Below are 25,439 nucleotides of genomic sequence, written 5' to 3'. Positions count from 1 at the left end.
AGCAGAAGTGGATTGACATAAATCATTTCTATACTGTATAAATTTGACATAAAGCTTTAATGACAACATTAGATTTGCCCCAATCACATCAAGTTTTCCTAGATGACTAAGAGGGAAAACATCCAGAACAGGGCCTGTCGTCATCCACAAGTAGTGTAATTTATTTGTCTTCAGCTGACTATCACACTTCCTGTAATATGTACTGAAGTGAACAAAGGTCTTTGTTAGTGCGCAAATCCCACATCTTTCTGTGAGGTCAAAAGCAACACTCTTCATGTTTAAAAGCTCTCTTCAAAAGAAACAATTGTTTGCCTTTGCTTTTCCCTGTCTAGCCACAAAATAGTTCTCAATTGTGCGAGTGTCTGCTGAAACTGTAGTATTTATCCCTGCTTGAGTCACACTGTCAGGTAATTCCAGTAGCCAGACTATCTGTCCTTGTGAAGGAAGCAAGGCTCCAGCTATAAAACCAAGGTGTACTGTTTAATTATTCAAAAGGAATGCCACTTAAAGTCTCAGCCAACCTCTTCCAAAGATTGTTAATTAATTCATCAGTGAAATGGGAGGTTTGTCACTTTTCTAATACAGATACTTTTTAATGAAACGTTAATAGCCCATTTATCCTAGTTCTAAAGGGTTTGCATGGTAGCACAGTTGGTTACACAGCAAGAAGGTTGCCTGAATGCTTGGGTTAACTTTGGGCACTCCAGCTTCCTCCCACAGACGGAAGCACATCCTGTTGAGACTCTAAATCAAGGGTGCCCAATCCTGGTGCTGGAGGGCCAGTATCCAGCATGTTTTTGTTGTTTTCCTGCCCCAAAACACTTGATTCAATGGTTTAATCACCTGTTGGGCAGCTCCTCAGACCCTGCAGAAGCCTTGATTGAAATCAGGTGTGTTAATGCAGGGAACCAACTAAAACATGCTGGATATCAGCCCTCCAGGACCAGGAGTTGGCACTAAATGTTCTAAATTATCCGTAGGTGCAAGTAGATGTGACTGTATTATTATTATTATTTTTTGTCTCTGCGTGTCCTTATCTGGCAACCTGTTCAGGGTTGCTTGATGACTGCTGGAGACAGACTCTAGCTTCCCATGATTTCAGTGAGGAAAGTGGAGTTCAGATAACGGAAAGATGGAGTCTCTGCATCGTTTTTTGGACAGAATGGTAGAAATGAACAGGGTCAAACAGAAGTTGCTCTTTCCAAACACAGACAAAATCAAGACATTGTTTACTGCTCAAAGTTATTACCATGTTATTACCAAGACAGAAGAACAGAAGATTAACATTTACATTTGTGCTGTTTGTGCTGTCATGTCTAAATTACTCTTGGGAGTGTGTGTGTGTGTGTGTGGTGTGGTCTGTCTGTGTGTCTCTGTTTGTTGCCTTGTGATGGACCAGCCCTCATGACCACGAATAGGACAAAGCAGGTACATACACTAATAACCAATACTTAGTAGGCCTGCTTTACTATGCCTGACAAGCTAGAATATGGACAAATAACATTTTGGGGAGGTGTGTGTCATGGAGACTATGACAATGATTGAGTTAGTGCAAAAGATGTATATGCAGTAACATCGAAGCACCAGGCAGCTGTGTCGCATGCTTTTCGCTGCAGGTAGGATCTCATCTTAACCGTTTCAGGTTATTTGATGACATTTGATGATCTATGATAGCAGTGTTATTCAGGTCCTTCTGAGCCATCTTTCAACAGAGCGAGTTACATTCATACTTCTTAGGAAGGTTTAATTTTCTTGTACTTGGAGAAAACCTGGTGGGGGAAGCTGGGATTGAACCACCAACCCTCAGTCCAGTCTTTATTCACATATTTTTAATAAACATATGTTGATTCCTGGTGATTTCATTATTACAGTCTATAGATGTAGATATATTTCAGATTCCCACTGAGTGTGTTCAGCATATCAGGGCACTCCCCTCCATCGTCTAATGGTGTAAGTGGCAGCTCACCACCCAGTGGGAGGAGATTTCAGCTTAAGGCGATTTGGAAAAGATTGTGTGTGGCTAATCTGCTCTGATTCATAGTCTGTTACAACGGGGACTATATGGTTTCCTTTCTTCCCTTTTTCCCAAAATCTGAAACTCTCAGTCTTAACACTAATTTATGAAGACAGAGATACTTCTCTGTGCTTTGATAATCCCTTTGATGTTAGACTGCATTGATGAGTCTGTTTAAGAGGTTTAGTGTTTTGGGCTTGGACTCAGAGGGTTTTTTCCAAGAAAACACAAAGCTGTGTTCTGATCCAGCTGGCTGGGCAGTGTGCATGGGCTCAGAAGGGTTTGGCTCTGGTTTGGATGCTGAGGCTGGCATGGGGCTGGGCCTTACACCGGCAAGTGCTTTCAACCGCTGTGCCAGGAAGTCACACTTTGCGTCGTGTGCCCACCGACAGGGATCGCTCCAACTCTCATGGAGCACTAAATGAGCTGCTCTTCTTCTTTTTGTACAAAAAAAGATACACAATCTGTCTTTGTGTGAGGGGATGGAAAATTTGAGTTAAGTGAACACAATAGAACTCTTTACTGTAATCGGGTTATCCAGAGTTGAGGAGGCTGTTCGGGATGATGAACTCCAAACTACGTTTGGCACAGAAACGTTGAGACTCTCAGTTTAATTCTTCTGTTTACTCTTTGCAATTTGATCTTAAATGTATTTGGCAATGTTCACCAGAGAAAAGATTTGCTACATTTATGTCCAAAAGAAAATTGCATATTTTTCTAAATCTTAATTTGTGGAGAAACTGAAAATAGTCCAAAGATTTTCCTGTTCTACACATTTGCTAAACTGCTCTACCTGTGTAATGGCCACCTAAATTTCTATACTGCTGTGCATTTCTGCAGAGATGGACAACTTATTACCTTAACATTTGCTGAATCATTCTTAATTTATGTAAAACCTAAATGCCTGCCACTAGGATTTTCAGTTTTAGGTGAAAATGGTGCAGAAAACATTTTTTTCCCTCCATACTCTTTCGACCTTTCCTTTAACTTTACTCTAATGAAAAAAATAAAAATAAAACAAACCTGTTCACGCTTATGGTCTGTCTCTGTTATCCATTTTTAACTTAACTCTGTCATGGTGAAGGAATCTATCACCCAGCCAGCTCAACACGTGCGGCTCAGCTGAACCAAGTCAGTCGGCTGAAGGTAGAGGCTTGTCATTCTGGCTGTGTGGGACGGCATTCGTCTCAGTGCAACAACTGTTTCGGCATGGCCCTACATACCTTCGATTTCTTCTTTAATGCATTTTTTTGTACAAATACATCATGGTCACAGCAGTGTTTGATGATTTATATGTACTGCAGAATGCACACTGAATCTGTCAGTGAAGTGTTAAACCATGATCAAGGTCTTGCAGAATGCCTAATTGAAAACATTTTAGTTTTCAAGCAATGTCCCAACTCGTCTTGTCTCTAATTCTTTTCTACATATTCCAGTGATGCTTCAATTTATGGCAGATTTCTGCATGCTTTATCACATAGACACAAATAGAGTAACTGGATTGTTGGACATATGGAACATGTTTGCCATAGCATAAACACATTTAAAATTTAAATGTTACCATTATCTGTTGCAGGGTTATTCAATTCCGTGCCTCAAGGGCCGGTATTCAGCACGTTTTGGTTTTAACCCTGCTTCAACACACCTGATTACAATCAGCGGGTGATTAACAGGCTTCTCCAGAGCCTGGTGAGCTGCTGCACAGGTGGTTCACCCACTGAATCAAGTGTGTTGGACTAGAGAAACCACTAAAACGTGCTGGATCCTGGCTCTTGAGGCACAGAATTGAATAGCCCTGATTTGTTGGAACTGGGGATTCAATCACACACAATTATTTGATTTAAAATTTAAAGCTGGGATTTTGAAGTGTACTGATGATTTGCCAAACAAATGGACAATGAAAAGTAATTTGATGCATGTTCTTTGTCTAAACAGAGACCTATAAGAGGCCAGTCTCTTTTGACGGCAGAGGGAATATGGGAGAGGAGCTGGACTCTCTCAGAGCCACAATAAATGACCAACACATAAATGAGAATAACTCCAGCAAGAATCGCAACACAGCCCCACGACGACACAAGCGCTTCCTCTCCTATCCTCGCTACGTTGAGCTGATGGTGACAGCGGACTCCAAAATGGTTCATCACCATGGACGTAACTTGGAGCACTACATCTTAACAATCATGTCAGTAGTAAGTAAAATAAAGTTTCTAAAACTAATTATATCTTTAGGTTTTATTGTTTTTTTTTTGTTATTGTTTTACCTTGTTTTTGTGTTATAACTGTAGCAATAATAGTTTAGAGTTTATTAAACAATTTTGTAATGGCTAACTTTGACAAAACATAATAAACAAACTGCTGGTCAGATCCTTCAGGTATTAGCATAGCTGTGCAAACCACTGGCTAATTAACCAACAGTGTAATGCCTAATTTATACTTCCGCCATTGCGCCCTCAACACCATAAAGAGAGCCGAGGATATCTAGCAGCAGACACGGAGCGGCTTGAGGAATACCTCACAGAAAAACTAAAAATGTGAACTTTTTATTCACCCGTGGCTGGAGGCATGAAAAGATGCACAGCAAACATTTTATTTGCGGACGAAAATGATGATAAACGTGGGTTTAGAGGTGGCGAGCGCATGAAGAGGTGGAGGAAAATGGGGGACAAATTTGTTAAAAAGTCTCTTAAATCCACAAAACACAATATTAAATGCACTATTGTGGAACGAATACGTGACAGGATACCCCAGAACAGCCCTGCGCTACCTGTTGTCCTGGAGGGGAATTGCTTTGCTACACTCCCCAGGAGGCGGAGACGTCCGTGAGCAAAACGTTTCTCCCTCGTGGAGCTGTTGAAGTATAAATTAGCTTTAGAATGTTCCAGAGCTTGTTTAGATTTTCAATTTTCAAGTGTTCCATATAGATTTGGTTTCTAAATTGTCGCTCCCATTACATAAAAAAGAAATAATTTTGGTCACGATAATAACTTTTACATGAACTTGTATTATTATTTCATTTCAGTGTTTTAAACTGGTGGCATTGCACAAAAACATCAAACCAGTGCTAAAAATGTGTCAGCATCTTCCAACCTTTACTTTCTTGCAAGTTCTTGTTAGCAAACTTTGCCGCCTCCAGACTGAACGAACAAGTGAAAATCTTAAGTCATACATTTAAAGCATAACATATTTGAAACAAATAGAACAACAACATCATAGCTTGAACACATGGATTTAAATGGAAATAGGTGTGTTTTGTGTAACTTAATAAGCCAGCCATGCTCACCATGTGTTTCCTGTTGCAGAATTTACAGTTTTGACATCTTGCTTGTAAACCTAGGAGTGACCTTAGCATGTCACCGCATCAACGAAAGGAACTTTGTTAATAGGTTGTTTCCTGACTCAGCATCCTGAGGCTTTACGGGTCCTAACTCTGATGGCTACAGCTGGCCGTTAATCAGTCTGCTGACACTGTCTAGAAAAGTGGAGAGTAGAGTAAGAAATGGACTGAACCGTGTGTTCTTTCTGCCGACTTTCACTAGTGTGATAGAGAAGTTGTTGAAAACATTTATTAACCTCTGAAAGAGTAATGATTGTCAGTTTTCCCAATGGAAGTGTACATTCAGTAATAAATGTGTTCGTTTTCATTGCCAGGTTTAAAGTATAAGTAGTTTAAAGTCATACGTTTGTCCACTAGTAGGTTCTTGGATGTTTTTGTGTTGAAGTAAAAGTACTCAACATTTAAAGTTATTTAGTAAATTGTTCTATAACATACAGCACTAAACTATTCTCTTTGCTTTTTGTTGAAGCTGGTGGAAGTAGCCCTCCATTTGTAAAATTTTCCTATCAAAGGCTGTAAACAATAAAGACCTTTATCCAGTGGCGGGCGGTGCGTTCCACCCCTGGGCCTTCAGTGATTTCCTATTCAGTCCAATCTAATTTAATACACCTTAAAATACCATCAATAGGACATCACAGCTGGAGAAACCTCACACACACACACACACACACACACACACACACACACACACACACACACACACACACACACACACACACACACACACACACACACACACACACACACACACACACACACACCAGTGGCTGGTCAAGACACATCATTTCCAGAGTCTTTAAAATCAAACTCACATTCCCAGTTGAGAGTAGGAAACTAAGACCACGGATACTGTCAAATCTCAGAAATGAAAGACGGGTTTAAGAGATGAGACAATAAAATAAATAAGTAAAGCAAACACATTATTTGCATTTGTTTTGGAGAAAATTGTACCGCGAAACAATTGAACATGTTGGCGCAGCTGCACACACCACGTCATTCACAATATAAATTGCATAGAAACAGAACACAGAATAATTTCATTTTGCCATTTTATTTCGTTACCATTTATTGATTATTAACAAAATAAAATGACAAAACATTAAAAAAATACTAATAAAATGTTTCTACTCACCAACATAAATGTCCAGCATGGATCTCCTCCTCTCCTGCTCATTAGAAAATAAAATCCATCCTTCTTTCTTTCCTCAGGAAAACCTCATTGGCTCTGTACAGTTTATCTGTGCACTTCAGGTCCATGAGTGGATCCTTTTCTATGGACATGGAGGCTGAAAGCCGTGTCTGCCCGGTCGTGTTTCTGGCGTACGTTTTAACGCGCTTTAATGCTACCAAATCCATCTGATGCGAGCAACAGGCATTCCCAGCAGAATAACCTGCAGCAGTTCTCTGAAGCTGTTAGCCATGGGTACCGTTCATAGTTGCTTGCCTGAAAATGACGAACAAATCCTTTCCCCTGCTGGGACAAGCCAGCTAGCGTTGGAGTCAGACGACCTGTTCTCACAAGATCCATTTTTTCTTGAAAGGTCCGTCTTGAAAGTGGTGTGGCAAGTAAATCTGCAACCAAGTCTGTCTCTTCTCCTCTTTCAGCCATCATGTGTTCAAAAATACACCGATAGCTGCCTATAGATACAAATCTCTGTGTTTAGTTTTGATATTTTGCTTCGTGCCGCTAGAAAAGTTCTAACTACTGCTCATCCAATCACAGGATGCGTTCATGTCAACTTTTGCGTGAGGCCAGCTAGCTGGCCCGGGCCAAGCTGACTCGTGAGCTGATTGGCTATCGCAACTAGATCGTCTCTGTTCACTTACAGCGGACAGCGGGCTTCTCGATTGATTCTGAAGGCCTAGAGCAGACTTAATCTGCCTGAAAACACAAGCTAGCTTAAATCTGATTGGATAACACCCAGCCTTGGTATTTTAACACTGGAAGCAGCACAGCCAAGTGGGTATAATAGGATATAAAGAAAATAGACCAGTAAACATTTTTTTTATTTAAAAATAATTACCAAAGGGAAAAAAATACATTTATGCTTTTGAGTATGTTTAGGCCAGCAGAGAAGGCTTTGCTGGCCCTGACTGCCCACCACTGCCTTTATCATACTGTTTTACACCATCCAGGGCAAAGATAGGCTCATCCTATGATAACATACTACGTGTGGCACTGTTGAGATGTCTTTTTTAATAAAATATAACTTATTTTTGTAAGCCATTCCTTCAAATAGGAAACAAAACTCTTGAGATAGATGAAACCCCACTTCCCCCATGTGATTTTCACAATAGTCCACAGCTGCAGACCCAAAGAATGCAGATTCACGTCGTCATGTCCCACTCATGTTTTAACAAACATTCTGGCTTGGTTTTTGAGAGCACCACCTGAAGACAAAATCCAGTAATTTCTGCAGATTAATCTCTTGTTCAGGAAGTCCAGACAAGGATCATGTTCTCTTGTAGACAAAAATCCTTCTTCGGGTTCTAGGCATTATTTAAAGTGCAGACTACTTAAAGGGACTATATGGAAGTTTGACAGCCAAAACATGTATAGAAATAATAAATTTCTTCTTCAATCATTCTCCTGCAATGCCCTGGTCCTGTAGAATGAGCCCTGGCATTTTTACTGTGATTGCCTGTTTTTCTGTAAAATCACAGAACAAGAGAGATGCTCGGGTCGAGCAGGCTGCTTCATGCGTGTTCACGCTCAGGCATAGCCCGTAGCATTTACCATCCGTAGCTTTAGCAGCAGAGAGAGAGGCAGTGCCAACTCAGCAACTTTGTCGCTGTTCCTAATGCCTAGTGACAACCCTAGCTACATTTCTGAGGACCCTTAGCTACTTTCTGTAGAACTTTCTTCTAGATATTTCCTGCAAATAAGCAACAAAATAGCCATTTTTGCTCCGAACCATTCTTTGGATTGACGTTGTTTCAGCTGTTATCAAGGACATAAATGTTACAGATACATTTAATGTTACTGTTGCTTGAGCTCACCTAGTAAGGTGTCTGATGCCCATGCTGGGGACCTGGGTTCGACTCCAATTGTGAACATAATTTGTCATTTTGAGTTTCTTTTTACATTAATTATATATTTTTTACAGAGGCCCAAATTTTTATTTGAGACTCGCCGAAAGACGTTGAATTCACAGATAAAAAAGATGTGGGTTCAACTTTCATTTTGGAACAATTTTTCAAGCAAGGGAAGGGAATGATCTGAGCATGCAGGGAGTCTGACCCATGATAAACCTTTGTCAGCTGTGCTGAAGAGAAAGGTACAGAACCAACTTATTTATTTAATTAGCTGCCCATTCTCCTGTCCTCTGGGCCACACACACACACGCACACACACACACACACACACACACACACACACACACACACACACACACACACACACACACACACACACACACACACACACACACACTGCACGTTCGGCCGGCCGACGGGAAAGTGCAGCTGCAGAGACAGAGGCACATTGTTTTTTTTTAATTTGCTGTGTTCTTCTGTCCTCTGGGCCACACACACACACGGGACTGTCTCAGCTGTTATTTTCGTTATGGAGTGTGCACATACAGCGTGCACACCTCATGCACGAGCTTACTTTTGAAGCTGCAGTCACGCGTTAGGCCTGAGTGGCGATCGCGAGCATAAAAACGTCAAACTTCCTTACTGTCCCTTTAAGAAAGAAATCACTTATTCAACTGTTGAGATTGAACTCCCTGCTAGCTACACAAAGAGACTGGGTGCTAGTGTTTACTGTTCAGGGGAGGAGGGATCCAAACTCGAGAGATTACGTAGATGGAGAGTAGCAGGTCGTTGTGACGCATCAACAACTCATCCAGCTGAATGCAATAGCTTAGCAAAAATTTACAGAACTAAAGGAAAGAAGCGGCTGAGACAGGAAAATGCATGCAATCAGCCAAAAAATGCTTTGGAGAAATAACAATAAAACAGAATTAAAAGCTCCAAAAAGTGGATTTTTGCATTATATAAGACCTTTACACACCTATATGTGTTTCTAGAAGTCAATTTAATGTTGGATTTGTGATGCTTCAGATAATTGATGGAAATACTAGTAAAAAAAAATCTAAGACCTAAAGCGTCACACTTTTTTCTGATACCAGTAATAAGTCCCCTTATCACTGACTGATATTCTACACAGATTCTTTAATAAGCAATCTACCAGATTTGGAAGCAACAGCTGAAGTCACTAAATATCTTCATAGTAAAAACAGTGTTGTTCTTTTCTTTCTGATTGCTGATCAGCAAATGCGATGCCAACTCATTTATCTTCTGTAACTGACCAATCATTTTATATGTGTGCATCAATGAATCAGACTGTTGAGATAAATGTTGCTCCATCATTGCTTTGGTCTGCAGATCAGCGGTGGTTCTAAACATCCTTCTCACGCTTCCAAATGCTGTTAGTTTATCTTTGTATCAATATTCCGAATTACAAATGCAGAACATACATGAAAAAGTGAATAAGGGTGATACCTGCATTATGATAAAAATGAGGTCACACTAGAAACAATCTGACTATCAGCGTGTGTTTGGAGTTCATGAGGCATATAGACCATTGACACACACGATTGACTCCAACAGGTATTTGTAACATTTAGAGCTAAAAATATATGCTAGCATAGGATAACATACTTGTAGTTTAAACCACACATCAGACTAAGGTAGACTGCTGTCCCTTTGACCCCAGGGTTTTCCACCAGTGATAAAATAACATTTAGTGGGGCGAGAGGATACAGACTGAAGTCTTATATGTCACAGTTGGACTAAGAGCTTGCAAAGACGAGCTCTTAGTGTGTAGGCCAAGGCCATATTTACCTTCCCTAAGGCCAAGACAAGCTAAATGTTTAAAGTGGAGTAATGAGTTCCTGTCATGAGGCCGGACGCGGCCTCAGGAGGCTGTAGGCCAACCGTGACGGTTTGGGGAGGGTGTTCGAGAAAGTAAGAGGGGCAAAATACACAAGGGGCTCTGTGCACCAGTTGTACATGAGCCTTGTGTTTATTTATTTATTTAGTTGTCTATTTATTTAGTTTTATTTCCCTGTTGATTAAAGTTACCCTGGTGGAGGCATTTAGCTTCCATTTGCCTGGAATGAACCATCTTTTGTCTGATTAAAGCGAAAAATGTAGCTGCTTTGCCATTCTCTCGATGGCTGATCTGGATCTTTTCTGTACTTTTAAGTCCAGCAAGGTTAGTGGAGGTTTGCATTATTATTTTTTGTCTGTGTGTTTTGTCTTTGTTACAGGTTGCAGCAGTGTACAAGGACCCTAGCGTAGGAAACCTCATCAACATCATGATCGTGAAGCTAGTCATCATTCACGATGAACAGGTGAGTTTTGGGTCCGGAATGCTCCGTGTAAGCAGGTCTTCAGCGAGACTGACGTCATTGCAGGTGTTTCTGCGTCAGCCTTTTGTGTGTGGGGCCTGTTCGAAATTACACTGCATTTCTTGTCAGTCTCGAGTCTCATGAGGGTTCTCCTTCAAGAACAAATGGTACTGTTGTGCAGCACCTGCAGCGGTTGCTGCAAGGATGCAATGTTGTTATTTTAGTAAACTGAAATACTTTCACAGTAAAAATAATTTTTTGCTTTCTTAATGAAAATTTTTGGTTTTTTGCAACATCTCAGACTACAGACAAAAGGGTAACTTTCATGAAAGCATATTACAAAACAAGAGTTGCAAGAGAAGTATTTACTAAAAAATACATGGCAACACAACTGAGATTGTACTAATGTATCTGAATGAGCCAACCACAAGATCAATAGGTGTATTTTCATTATCGGAACTTCGGGGTTATTTTACCTGAACTTCCTTGAATGCACATGTCTCCACTTCACCGGGCCGGCTGAACGGGCTGTTTTCTGAGCCATTTAGGAACCAATGGAATACCTGAACAAGTACTCGGAAAGGTCCGGTGGAGTTGCTGAGCAGAACTTTTTGTTAACTCATGCTGATTGGTTGTAACTCTATAGGAAATTACATCAGCAGACATTGTCCATAACCAGCATTAGTAAAATTAGAAGATTCGCTTGTGAAGCAGAATGGAAGCACAAGCAAATAATCACCATTCACATTGCCTTAAAGTCCTCGTTATTAAACTCCCAACACTGAAAACACAGAGGAATTCCACCTGCAATGACGTCATTCATGGGACTTTGTTGCCTCAAAAAAATGGTGCTTTTGTGGTCATTGAACACCACATTTTACATTACACAGCCACTCTCCTGGTCCTCTGAATGGAATAAATGTATGTTTTTAGGCAAATGAACTGTGCAAAATATTACAACCTGGTAAAAGCATTTTATAATATCCTGATATGTAATGTGTTGAAATGGAAATAAGGTATTAACCACAACAATGTTTCTGGCTTTAATTTGTGATATTTTCTAAATCTGCCCACAATAGTTTTATGCTGCTCAAAGAAAGATATCATGTTTTTTCATCAAAAGGATCAACTCCAAATCTAAGTCACCTACATTGTCACTAAATCAAGGTGTGCAATGTTGAGATGACTGCAATTAATTATACTCCAAAATAATAATAATTTGCATGTTTTCTGAACTTGTTCAGCCCTGAGAACCAGTAAAGTACGCAACGCCTACTTGTAGGATATTGCTGTATCAGTTGACCAACATTCAACCCAATAGGAAGGACCAACTGTCAACTTCAATGCCGCCACCACCCTGTACAACTTCTGTGTCTGGCAGCAGAGCCAAAATATGGAGGATGACAGCCACCCTCTTCACCATGACACCGCCTTACTCATCACCAGGTACTTATCCCGCTTTGAATCAAAACCCAGCTTGTACAAGCAGATATGTAATGGTTTGTCTTTTCTTTTTTTCCTCTATTCCTCAGAGAAGACATTTGTGGTGCAAAGGATAAATGTGACACTTTAGGTAAACCCTTTCCTTCTTCTTAGCAAAAATACTTCCACTGTCAACGAAGTTTCCACTCCACTGGCCCCAGCTCATAAACTGCTCTGTAACGAGTTTATGCCAAGCTGTCAGCTGATAATATTAGATCCAATAAAGTGGTCTTTAATGGTAGTAGGGGGAGAAAAGTATGGCTGTGGTAATTTCTTCAAAATGAACTAAACTTTTTGATAGTTTGTGTTGTTAATAGCTCCATATTACTGTTCACACGGTTGTAGGTCTTGCAGAGCTTGGCACCATGTGTGACCCGTTCCGCAGCTGCTCCATCAGTGAAGAAAATGGAATCAGTGCTTCCTTCACAATCGCTCACGAGCTGGGCCATGTGTAAGTCGCGGCCCAGAGCCTACAGCAAATACTTTCACCCCCAAACACACACACACACACACACGCACGCACGCACGCACGTACGCACGCACACACACACACACACACACACACACACACGCACGCACGCACGCACGCACGCACACACACACACACACACACACACACACACACACACACACACACACCTCACAGCCTGCCTTGCCAACAAAAGCCCTGTTTATAAAGAGATGCAGGGTGCAGCAGCCACAGGTGCAAAACATAATAAAGTCAAAAACTTGACTTTAATAACCTGCAAGCCGATAATACCTGACTACACTGCTCAGGAGTCAGCCATGTGAAGTTGAGCTCAAGCTTAGGTGGAATTAAGTACTAATAGAGTGGAAAAATAATTTAATATAGATCTCTGTTTTCTCTTTTTTTTTAGTAATTTTTATTATTTTGGGTAAAATGAGCAATTTCAACAAATGTAAGCAAACAAATGAAAACATTGATCTTTTGCAGACAGTACAAGGCAAAATGTTGTAGTATTTGGCTGTTCAATCATCACACAATGGTTTTCCTCCATCTAAAAAAGCAGGATAAAACTGTCAGGACTGCGGCTGAGAGGAGGCAAGACTGAGGGCAGGGAGTTGGGCTGTAACGTATGTTACGACCCAAACGCAGAGAGACTAGCGTCTCTTACGAACCTCGTAGGGAAATGAGATTGTACTAGCTTTTCAGAGGAAAGCCGGGTGTACTCTGTATGACTTTTTTCACCTTTTTGAGCTGATTTTCCCCTTGTGTGAGAATCTACAAGATCGGGGGGAGTTTTGTGCTGAGCGTTGTGTAGCATATGATATTTTGCTTGTCCCTCATGAGGGTATCGCACTGTTGAAGCGGCGCTGCGATCAGCTGCTAACCAAAAAGTACGAGAATCGCACACGGTGCATGTGTAAACAAGCGTCAACACGGCTAGCCAGCTATTTCCTCTTTCTGAAGTATTTCCGCTTTTCAATGGCACCATCTAGTGGCTGACACGCATATCACACAAACGGTCTCTGGAGCCATTTTTTTAAGATGGCGACTTCACGTTTTCTGTTTATAAATGTGCTTCTGTAGACGACAAACAGAGCTAAAACACATTGTTTTACAAGGATTATTCTCATGTCATGTTGTGTTTTCATATATTTATATTTTATATACTTACTTGTCCGTGAAAAGTTCATGAACTGTGCATCGGCCGAGGTATTCCTTAAATTTGATGCAGGTAAGCGGTAGTCTAACGCTATTGTTTAGTTCTGGTTGGCGGAGCTCTGCGGGGCAGGGGGCGTGCTTAGAAAAAGAAAAAGAAGACGTATTTCTACGCAACAGTACATGATAAGATAATCACTTTTACAAATTTATGAAAAATCATACGTAATATCTGAAAGGGGTAAACTCCAGAAAGCTACTTTAACACATGTCGTTCATTTTTTTTCATACACTTATTTTTCACACACAATATCAAGGATTGTCAAGAAAGCATATTTATGTCAAATTAAACTGATAAAACATTGATTTACTTTCTTTCTTTTCGCCTTCCTGACTCGTGACTCGTAACTCGTGAGATTTGCTCTGCCTGGAAGTCGTACAGTTTCAGCTGAAGCTGAACACTTCGGATGAGACAGTCACACAATGTCCACCTGGCTTAATGAAAAATGACTTACTGAGTGTTGGCAGAGTTGATGGATGGCTCGGGAACTCGTGGCTTGATTTCAAAGGAATGATGACTGAGTGACGGCGGATGTGGGATATAGCCGTGGGAGGTCCGGTTCAGGGGATCTTGGGAAGTGGAGTTCTAGGGAGTGGTTATGCGGCCAGAAGAGCGCCAATGGCTGGAGGATGTGACAAAAACAACCTGATGATTTCACGGTGCCATCATGTGCAAGTCATATCACAGAGTATTACTCAGTTATCTTGTCTGGCAGCAATGATGCATTCACAACAACGAAACACTGACCCATGTTGCCAGTGAGAAAAAGACCTGCATGTGTTATCAGTCTCAAAATGACCAAGTCAAAACAAGTTGCTTTAGTATGTCTTTTGTAGTGTTTTTTAGTCCAAACATCCCTCAGAGGGAAAATCTCACACGTCTCTGGTTTAATTTGACTTCAACACAGAGCAATGTGAGAGAAGAAAGTCTGATAGAATCACAGAATGATGTTTTTCTCTCTGTTTCATCTCATTCATTGATTTTGGAGCGAGTGAAAAGTGTAGGTGTTTTCCCCAATGCCAGTTTGCATCAGTGAGCCACTGTTGAGAAGGAAAGATATTCTTCTCCCTCTTCTATCTCACTCACACATTCTTCCAGTGGAGAGCTCAGACCAGAACAGCAGCAGATGGACGGGCCTTGTGCCCTCCCCTCATGTCTCATGTGGATCTGTTTATGCTAAAGTTCAAGCAGCTGGAGGCCCAGTAGGCGCAGACTCCCAGCTCGGTCCATTGCTGCACATGCGGGCGTCAGCCCTCCACAGTGTTTGACGCGCTGGGAAAGCCAGTGTGAGGTTGTGCATGGGAGCCACTTGAGAGCGTTGCAGATTAAAGCTAGATTTAAAGACTAATGGGTGGGAGGCCTTTCTCAGATGACTGCAAGGATGTGTGACCACTAACAGCCGTTATGGGGATTTTTACTGGTGCGATTCTGTCATTTGATAACTGTTCAACAGTGATGAGGATAAGGCAGTTTACTAAACATCAGACTTTTCTAAAATTTGCACTGGATCCAAAAATCAAGGCTTAGAGATGGAAGAACTTAGAAGTTGAAAACATTAATAACAGAAACAAAACAAAGCTGACAAGGCAGCAGACTAAACACAAGATCCTGCAATAGGACTCAGAGACACAGAAATAGCATGCAAAGCAAGATTGCATGAGTATGAGATACCACTGCTGAGCTGATTACCTGATCCATCTATCCATGAGTCGCGGAGGCAGCAGCCTAACCCGAGAGGGCCAGACTTCCCTCTTCCCAGCCACTTGGGCCAGCTCCTCCAGATTAATCCTAAGACGTTCCTGGCCAGAGAAGAGACACAGTCCCTCCATCGTGTCCTGGGTCTTCCTTTAGGTTTCCTTCCAGTTGGACGTGCCCAGAAAACCTCACCAGGGAGGCGTCCAGGAGGCATCTTAACCAAATGCTCGAACCACCTCAACTGGATCCTCTTGATGTGGAAGAGCAGCCGGTCTACTCCGAGCCCCTCCCAGATAACCGAACTTCCCGCCCTATCTCTAAGGGAGAGCCCAGACACCCTGCGGAGAAAACTCATTTCAGCCTCTTGTTTACCGCAACCTCGTTCTTTCAGTCAAACCCAAAGCTCATGACCACAGAGGGTTGGAACATAGATTGACCGGAATATCGAGAGCTCTGTCTTCTGGCTCAGCTCTCTTCACCATGGCAGACTGGTACAATCCCCGGCACTGCAGACACAGCACCAGCCCGCCTATCGATCTCCCGCTTCATCTTTCCCTCACTGAATAAGACCCGGAGATACTTAAACTCCTCCACTTGGGACAAAACATCGTCTCTGACCCATAAGACATTCCACCCTCTTCCAACTTCAGATCACGGTTTCAGATTTAAACACAAAGATGAACACAGAACAAAGCAAAACAACTATGATAACATAACACATCAAGACATGCATTACATTAAACATTACAAGCCTTACTTAGCAATGATTGTGTAGAAGAAATCCTGTAAATTTCAATTAATTTCTCATAATGTGTGAAGAAATGATGCCTGTGCTCATTTATTGATTAAATTTAGAGGGTTTTTTTTGTTTGTTTTTTTGTTGTGTACTGTTTTTCCTCCATTTCCCCCTCCCTCTCTTTCCCTGGTTGTGTTGTATGCCTCTTTTCTCCCTGCCTGTCCACTCTGGTGCGTAAGCAAATGCCATCTAATGTGCTACAAACATAATTAAAGCTACTGCACAACAGGAGGAATACCCCACATCCCTCTAGCTGTACACTTGAACCCAGATGAACCATTGTCTGCTTCTTTTACCAGGACAGGTTAAAAAAGAGAAAAGATTTTGTCTCTTGTTGATAATCTAATAAACACCAAGATTGACTGAGTAATAAACAACAAGCGATGCATTTATTTTCCTGAGAGGCCCATTAAGAGCTCTGAGTAAATGAATGCAGACTTCTAAATTATGACACCGTAAGTGCCGTAAATAATCTACTTTTTATTGACTTAGCCATAAAACTGCCTGATTTATATATTAATTTTGCTGAAAGCTTCTTGTGAGAAGATTTGTAGCTGGTTTATTTATTTATCTTTCAGATAATTTAGTATAACACGTTTAAACACATTCATCACTAAGGACTTAGTTAAATTAGCTTTTGTTGTTTTTCTGTTAATTATGATCATCTGCATCACCCAGGTTGGCCAGTATAGCTTGCAGATGCTGATCGACTTGGATCAGTGTTATTAGTGTTCTCAGAGAGGCTGGTTCATGTGTGCAAGCCTAACTGTGCCAGAGGCTCAATTATTTCTTGGGTGTTTGCCCTCAGACCTCAGCCCCTGCAGGGTGGGCCTCATGCCAGCCGTGCTAGATCTTGTTTGCGTGGCGGTACGGACTGACCCTCGGCTACAGCTCAGGAGTCTACCTCTGGCCCACATCCTGTTATAAACATCTCAGACATCATACAGCTGGATGGGTTCCTGTGTGTATATAAATATACGTGTGCTCATCTGGTGCACGCTTTTTATGGGTTGTGCTCCGAACTGCTGGACAAAACAGGACATTTATTGAGGGCAAAAACAAGAAAAGTCTCCAAGTACAGACAGCATGAACAAATCAGTTTAATTGAATTGCTTAGTTTTCTGGTAATTACTATCAGCAATTGGTTGGTTGGCCAATATTTGGAACTTTAAACTGTGCAATGAATGTCACCTCTGCAGCTATTTGTTATTCCAACTATGGGGCGACGGCGGCACAGGAGTTAAGTACTCGCCCCGCAATCGGAAGGTTGCAGGTTCGAGCCCCGCTCAGTCTGTCGCTGTCGTTGTGTCCTTGGGCAAGACACTTAACCCACGTTGCCTGCTGGTGGTGGTCGGAGGGATCGGTGGCGCCTGTGCTCGGCAGCCTCGCCTCTGTCAGTGCGCCCCAGGGCAGCTGTGGCTACATCGTAGCTCATCCCCACCAGTGTGTGAATGTGTGTGTGAATGGGTGAATGACTGATTGTGTTGTAAAGCGCCTTGGGGGGTTTCAGGACTCTAGCAGGCGCTATATCAAATACAGGCCATTTACCATTTATGATACTTTAATGTTTTTGCAGTGGGGCATAGACATGTATGCTGATGTTTGATTATTACCGCCCTCTTACTGCTCCTCTCTGTATTAAGCCCCTAGAGAATGTGAGTTAGTGAGCTTTGGCCTGCAAGCGGTGAGCTGGAGGTGGTCCTATGTAACCAGCATGCAGATTGTAATAGATGTTGATAGATAAATAGTGACAGTTTATATAACCCCCCCCCCCCCCCCCCCTCCCCCACGCCACTGGTCAACTGTAGATTCAGTAGGTCTTTTCTCTTCATCGAAAGTAAAAAGTCTCACAAATTTATTCCAAGAGGAAAAAGTGAAGAGGTGTTTGGTTTTGGGTAGTGTGTGAAAACAAAGACATTTAGGTAGTCTGTGCTGCAGGATCCAAGGTTGTGTCTGCAGTTGCTACTTTGCATGGCGTCCCACTGGTAAGGTGCTGAGTGATGTCCTCTTAAAAAGGGATAAAATTACATCCTGGGACATTCATCTACTTACTCCTTCACAGCTGTTAAGTTGCTGATAATAACGCTGTGGTTTTAACTCCACGTTTGTTATTCCTGTTTGCACCAGGTTCAACATGCCCCATGATGACAACCCAAAGTGCCGTGAGGCAGGAATGAAGCACCAGTATCACGTCATGGCCCCTACCCTCAACTACGACACCAATCCCTGGTCGTGGTCCAAGTGCAGCCGCAAGTACATCACAGAGTTTCTAGAGTACGTACATCCAGCTCTTTTCATCTGATTTATATTTAGAACAGATTGGTTCTTCTCATGGAGTGTGAGTGTTTCTTGTGATGCACTGTAAAAAAGGTGTTTCTGTTGCTGAACTCTAGAAGCAGGTTGGTGCAATGTAAACCTTGTGAAGTTGTTATTGCCTGGTGTTGAGAGAGTATTTCCTGTTTGGGGGCTGCCTCAGTTGAACCGAGCATCAAATCTGCTGCAGTCCTTCGACTGTCTCCTCCCTCTAGTCTCATCTACACAGCAAACCCAATAACGGCTCGGTTCAGTTACTCCTACCCCACATCTCGGCCAGTGATCCAGATGAAGGACTTTCCTATAAAATGGGAAATGCCAGTTATAATTAGTGCTTCCCTTGGCATGTCCTTTTAATCTTTCCCTCCTTTCCACTGTTAATTGTTGAGGGCCTTACAAAGAAAGGCCCTGTTCATGTTGACCAGATGCGTCTTGAGAGTGCAGCATAAGGCGATGCCTCACTTGGAGCTTTAGGGTTGCACTTTGCATACTTTCCATTCAGTGATGACCTCAACTTTGGGCTGAGAATGCCTGTCAGTTTTTTAGGGGCTTGTACAAAACAGTTATGTTGAGCTACACCAATTTCTAAAGGGGTTTTGGCAAAACTGCAGTATGGGACACACAGTAGGAATACAGTTAAAGGTGGTGTGGTTACTGCTTTGGTGGGAAAAGCTCTTGAGAGTGTGTTCCAAGTGCTTTTGAAGTTTGAAGCCAACAATGAGGAGCATTGATTCAAGCAAACCTTTCTGCAGCACCACCCCTGTTCCGCGGACTGATCTGGTCAAGTACATCAATGTTTAGACTGTCTGTTGTCCCTGAAGAGCTAATTCAACCTCTTCTTCATCACTAGTGTAAAAACATAAAAGACTGTTCCGCCACTTGAGGGTTTCGTCTGAAAAGGGAAAGGGTTCTTATTTCACCATTCCTGTACTAAAATGCACCAGAAAGTTGGTGAAAGTGTTGCGTTGTAGTAGCAGCATTACCTTGTATCAAAATTACTTAATTAAACTGTTTGTTTCTTCAAATATTTCAAATATGAAAACAAAGTCCAAATATCAGCTTTTGTCTTACTGTAATGTGTGGAAATCAATTAATATAGTGACTAATTTTAACAGGCAGTTCTTGCATTTTAAATAAACCACAAAATAAACGGGAACAAAAACTTGTAGCTGAAGCCAAATGTGTCCATATCCTCTAAACTTTTCATAGCTGATAATGAACTTCTGTAAAACTGCTTATAACATTTTGAAAGCAAAAAAATAAATAAATAAAAACTTTTAAGTGTCTTTCTCTTTTCAGCCTTTGGGCCTCTGTTTCAGGGGCTCATCATGCTTGTGCTCAGTTGAAAGTAAAAAAACAAATAAAATCTTTACTAAGTAAATACGACCCCTTTATCATTTTCTAGCTAGAAGTAATTTGATACTTTAAAACTACTGCTTGGATGAAGAGATACTCAGCTGTTGGTTTAGTGATGTGAAGATAAACAGCTGTTAGTAACATTTAAATTATAGTAATAATGAAATAATGGGGTTGTCTAAAACTATTGGTGATTAATGGTCAACAGTATTGAATGCTAATCCGAAAATTGTTACAGTTTCCTCCTTTTGGTTTTCACTCTTGTTTTTGAGGTTCATGTTCCGCCTGTGATCTGGTCACATGTGTTTGATTAGCTCCTGGCTGACAGCTCTTGAACAGCTTCACTATAGGATGACAAACACCACCTCCCTGGTTCATCAACTCCCGGTTCAGGAATGGGATGTAATTCCACAGCAAAATGTTACTAGGATGTTGTCCAACATGAGGAGGAGGTAGGCTCTTGTGGCTGTGTATGGTTCTTCCACATGTTACTGAGGCCACAGACAGCGTAAAATAAAATGTCGCCCAACATCCAATACGTCTTTTTCTTATTACGGTGAGAAAGTGCAATCATCTGATCCCTTAAGTAACTCTGAACTAGAAAGAACATCACAGGAGAACACTAAAGGAGACTTTTAGATAGTTTCCCACATGTGTTGGTCATTACTCTGACTTTTAATTCTTACAAATGATCCCTCATCAAATTCAAATTCAAAGATACTTTTTTAATCCCAAAGGGAAATTAGAGTTTCAGTACACGCAATTCAGAGATCAGACATACATAGGCAAAGACACATGACAACAATTGGTGACTGTGGTCATTCGCAACCCTGAGTCGCGCTACCTTAGTAGAGATCAGAGGGTTACATGAGGATTGGTTCAGGTGGAGGTGAGTAATCAAGTTTTCCAATGATAAATTGATGTATTACCAAGAGGCAATGGAACGACAATAAAATGACCAACCAAACACTAATATTATTTCATTTATGCATTTACCCACATGAATGCCAACACAGATTAGATCATTCAAGACATCTTTGTAAAAGCTTACTGAAACGTGTTTTCAGTATGAATGGATTATACCTACACTGTCTTGTATAGTAGCCGTTTGTCTAATCATTGCCTCGCCATATAATTATTGTGCTTAATTCTTGCTGATCTTTTATTCATCTATTACTTATTGTTGTTTTTGCACTAGCAATGTATTATTGTCATGATTCCTCACACATATGGTAATAAAACCCATCTGATTCTGATTCAACTAAATGTTCATTTTATTTATAAAGCCCCTTCCCACCCCCAGTCAAGGGGGCCCAAGGTGCTGGACAGAGTGCAAAGAAGCAGCACAATAAAACAGCTGTATAATAAAATACAGAGAAACATGTAAAAACAAAAAAGAGAGATACAATTGTGATCAAAACATTCAAATGTGAATAGAAACAACTAAGAAACAGATCTAAAATACAGCTTAAGCCTTGCTTTACAAGTGGGCAACTATGTGGACTGTTTGATTTCTTTTGGGAGTTGGTTCCAAAGCCGATGACCCAGAACTGCAAAATGTGTCATGATTTGCTTCTGATGCCATGCATAGATGTACGAATGATGTAAGGGTTAGGGTTAGGTGCATCAGTCAGCTGCATGTGTTGTTAGTAGAAATAGTTTTTGTTTAGCTTCACGTGACCGGGACACTACGACACACTCAGAGCCTATTTGTAAGTGATCTTTAATTCAGGTCACCAAATGGTTGCCCGGTGTGGGAATTAAACTGTCACCAGAGAGGTACATCATGGAAAAAAATAGTTTAATTAAAAAAAAAACTATTACAGTGACCCTTTCTCTCTGTGTGTGGTTCTAGGTTGGTAGTAATAATAATTTCATTAAGGTCCAGGACTCTACTGGAGAGATAACCAGCTGTTGAAAGACAGTCCTTTATGAAAATGTGTTTCTGTGACATGCTGCACCTTGGCATTCGTTTCCAGCATCCTTGCTGCTGCTGTGTTCTGCTTGTGCAATCACGCCCCTGCGGGCAGGCTGTGTGTGCTGCAGCTTCTGACAGCGCCGCTGCTGGAAATGAAAGGGCAAAGAAACAAAGTGATTGTAACCCAGGATAATCCTGTGTAATTATTGGCCTGTCACCTCAGCTGGTGCTTTGTGAAGCAGGTGTTTTAGCGGCTCAATCCAGGATGAAATTTGTCAGAGCGGTGCAGACATGTTGTGTAATTACACATCTATACGGGTATCACCTGAAAGTTTCCTTTTTCAAAAGTAAACGATAAAAACAGAGGGATTCTTTTGGGTTTGCCCCACTCTGTCACATGTGTCACTGGTGGTTCTTCTCAGCAGAAAAGGTTGATGGTTTATATTCAAGCCGCTTGTGCATGTGTGTGTGTGTGTGTGTGTGTGTGTGTGTGTGTGTGTGTGTGTGTGTGTGTGTGTGTGTGTGTGTGTGTGTGTGTGTTCAGTCCAGCTGCGCTTTTGTTATTTCTGTGAAACGCATCAAGCCTCAATGGTGTGGCTGACAAAAAGCAATCTTATCATTAGACTGTTACTTATGAGATGTTTATGAATAAGTTGAAATACCCAGTTTATCAGTATTTACCAAAATTAAGAAACCTAAACAAGTAATTGTCTTTGAGTCCCAAATCAGACTTGAGTTTATTAATTATGTAAGCCTTGGAAAAGGAAGTGCCTTTCCCAGAGGAGAAAACCCACCTGAGGTTGATCCCAGACAATGACACAGACATGTTTATTTTGTCTTTTTAAAAAAGATGACAAGTTTGTGCTTTTGTGGTCATAAATTACTGGAGTATCTCAAAAGTTGAATGTCTATTTTGTGTAAGGCTTTGTGCTGTGCTTACTTTTTTGTTTACCATACAGTCACTCTTCCTTTTCTTTAATTCAGCACTGGATACGGGGAGTGTCTCCTTGATGAGCCTGCAGGAAGAACATATGAGCTTCCCACACTCCTCCCTGGTCAGATCTACAACGCCAACAGGCAGTGTGAGCTGATGTTTGGTCCTGGGTCTCAGATTTGTCCCTACATGGTGAGTTGGCATCCCTAGACAAAGCAACACCACTTTAAATAGAAGTGGAGATGATTTTATTTGGATAAAACTCTCAGATACTTAATGCGGAGCCTTTTGCCAACTTCCACACCATGCATTTAAGTATCTATGTATTGTAAAGTATACTAAATAATATTAAAATTATATTTGCCTTTGTAAATTTTATTTCTAAATGGTAAGAACAAAAAAAAGTGAATTTGTATGCCACTTATTTATTTATTCTAATCTATTCCTGCACTTTGTGACTGTAAAATATGTAAAATAAATGGTGATATATGGCTAATAACAAAAAAAAAAACAATATGTTGTATTGATATTTTGCTGCTGGTCCCTGTTTTAACTGTAGAAACAATGCAAAAGATTGTGGTGCACGAGTGCAGAAGGGGACCATAAAGGCTGTCGCACCCAGCACATGCCCCTGGCTGATGGGACTGACTGTGGTCACGGGATGGTAAGTCAGCCCGTGTGCTTATGATGTCTCATTAGGCATGTGAAAGAGCTGCAATCAGCATTGCAAAGTTTTGTTTGCACTTGATGATAAAAACGGGTGGGTTAGATAGTTGTCCTTTACTATTCACCTAAATTGACTAAATGAATCAATATTTTAGTTCAGCATATTATTTTAAACCTGACAGCAGATTGAATTTAAATATTTTATATCATTTGGGAATTGAAGAACGTGTATTTTTTAAACCATTATCTATTAAAAATGACCACACTCCATTTAAACATGCACAGTGACACAGTCCAGACCTCCTAGTGCTGTTTTGAGTTCTGATTATCTTCCTGCTCATTCACGTCTTTCACCAGCAAAAAGAAAATGTTCACCCTTCGCTGCTCTGCCGCCTGTGTTCTGTTTACAGAAACCCATGTAAAAGAAGTCAGGTGATACCTCTGGTTAGGAACTTAAAGCTTACCCTTGGTGCTGTTACGGGCCCCCCACCACCGATTAGCCTTCGTGTTCTCCTCGCTCTGGGACTCTATGCTAATCAGAGCTGAGACGGCGGGTCGGTCTCTGAGGATACATGGACAACAATGGAGGCTGGCTGTGGGAGACTTAAAGGAAGGGGAAAAAGGAATGAAATAGAGGTAGAGGGTGAGAAAAGGGGGGAAAGAGGGATCTGAGAGGGAGAGGTGAAGAAATGGACCCTTTTAAAAAGGGTGCCACCTGCTGTTCACAGTTGAGTCACCTTGTTTTGAACCCGTGACCTTAAAACCTCCTTAAAAGGCAGGTGAGTGGGTCAGTGGTCAGGCTGCATCAGAGCCCAGACTGAGGAAATCTAGCTCTCTCTCTGTTTCTCCCTCACACACACACACACACACACACACACACACACACACGCACGCACACACACACACACACGCACGCACGCACGCACGCACGCACGCGCGCGCGCACACACACACAGAATAACTTTCCATTAGAGGAGGGGAGGGGGAGGGGAGGTGTTTAGCATTCGGAACATGCATGGCCGAGAGGAAAGGAAGGAGAAAGAAGGAGGGATGTCTTTTGCCCTCAGTCAGTTTTGCTGCGTGAGCTCATCTTAAGTCTCATGCCCTTTCATCTGACCCCATCGCCCTCCCGACCACATTAGTACCTGGATCTGTCCAGTCTACCAAGGAGGGGTTAACAGGGATAGCTAACATCTTAATCCAACTACAACAACCAGACTAAACAGTAATGTGCTTGGTTAGATCCTCCCATTCTGCTCTCATTCTTTAAGTGGAACAAAAACAGGGAGTTTAATCAACTTTAACTTTATTAACATACAGCCTCTTAACCCTTCTTGGTGCATTTTATTTTTTCTCTAGATCATTGTTTAGCCACTTCTACGATTATTTTCTGGTTTCACGCAAATCTTCACTAATCAACTCCAAAGTAGCATTCAAAACTCATCAAAAATCCATTTAGCTATTTATGTTAGCTCAGAGTCAAACCAGAGATTTTTGTCTTTTAATCACTTTTAATCACATGTCTTAAATGTCACACATAAAAAAAACACTACAGAACATTGTGATGTTTTCTTTTCACATCTTGTTTAGTGGATACAAAGATGTTATAGTTTAATAGCATATGCACATGATGTCTTGGATTGGTTTACACCTACTGATGGCGAAGATCACAGACCCAATGAGTGGCTTTAAAACAAGGACCCTCTGCAGCCACTATCCAGAGCTGTATCCCCACAATTTAAGTCAACTAAATAAAACCTAGCATGTAGGTATTAGTAGTTTAGATCATCTAACACTTATTTGTGCCGATTTCTGCAGTGCTTCCGATTCATTTGAAATAGCTAATGAGCTGTGGGGATGACTATGGAGAAATCTATAATTATTTCATT

At 41.3% G+C, this 25,439-nt stretch overlaps 1 protein-coding gene across 2 annotated transcripts in view; it reads left to right on the top strand.

The window, feature by feature from the left end:
• Window positions 1-25,439, top strand: part of LOC107388497 (A disintegrin and metalloproteinase with thrombospondin motifs 20) — a 135,466-nt gene that overhangs the window by 15,930 nt on the left and 94,097 nt on the right. Inside the window, exons 4-11 of one of the 2 annotated variants that reach the window (XM_054732877.2) lie at window positions 3,950-4,203; window positions 10,625-10,708; window positions 12,027-12,151; window positions 12,238-12,278; window positions 12,533-12,638; window positions 18,491-18,637; window positions 22,935-23,076; window positions 23,444-23,548. In XM_054732877.2, the coding sequence (XP_054588852.1) occupies window positions 3,950-4,203; window positions 10,625-10,708; window positions 12,027-12,151; window positions 12,238-12,278; window positions 12,533-12,638; window positions 18,491-18,637; window positions 22,935-23,076; window positions 23,444-23,548 (1,004 nt within the window). Of the gene's footprint in view, window positions 1-3,949; window positions 4,204-10,624; window positions 10,709-12,026; window positions 12,152-12,237; window positions 12,279-12,532; window positions 12,639-18,490; window positions 18,638-22,934; window positions 23,077-23,443; window positions 23,549-25,439 lie in introns of those variants that run through there. The other variant, XM_054732878.2, reaches the window with a different exon arrangement.

This window comes from Nothobranchius furzeri, chromosome 4 (assembly GCF_043380555.1).
Source record: "Nothobranchius furzeri strain GRZ-AD chromosome 4, NfurGRZ-RIMD1, whole genome shotgun sequence".
Taxonomy (NCBI): Eukaryota; Metazoa; Chordata; class Actinopteri; order Cyprinodontiformes; family Nothobranchiidae; genus Nothobranchius; species Nothobranchius furzeri.
Note: the sequence above shows the minus strand (reverse complement) of the source record. Positions and strands in the feature narration are given on the sequence as shown.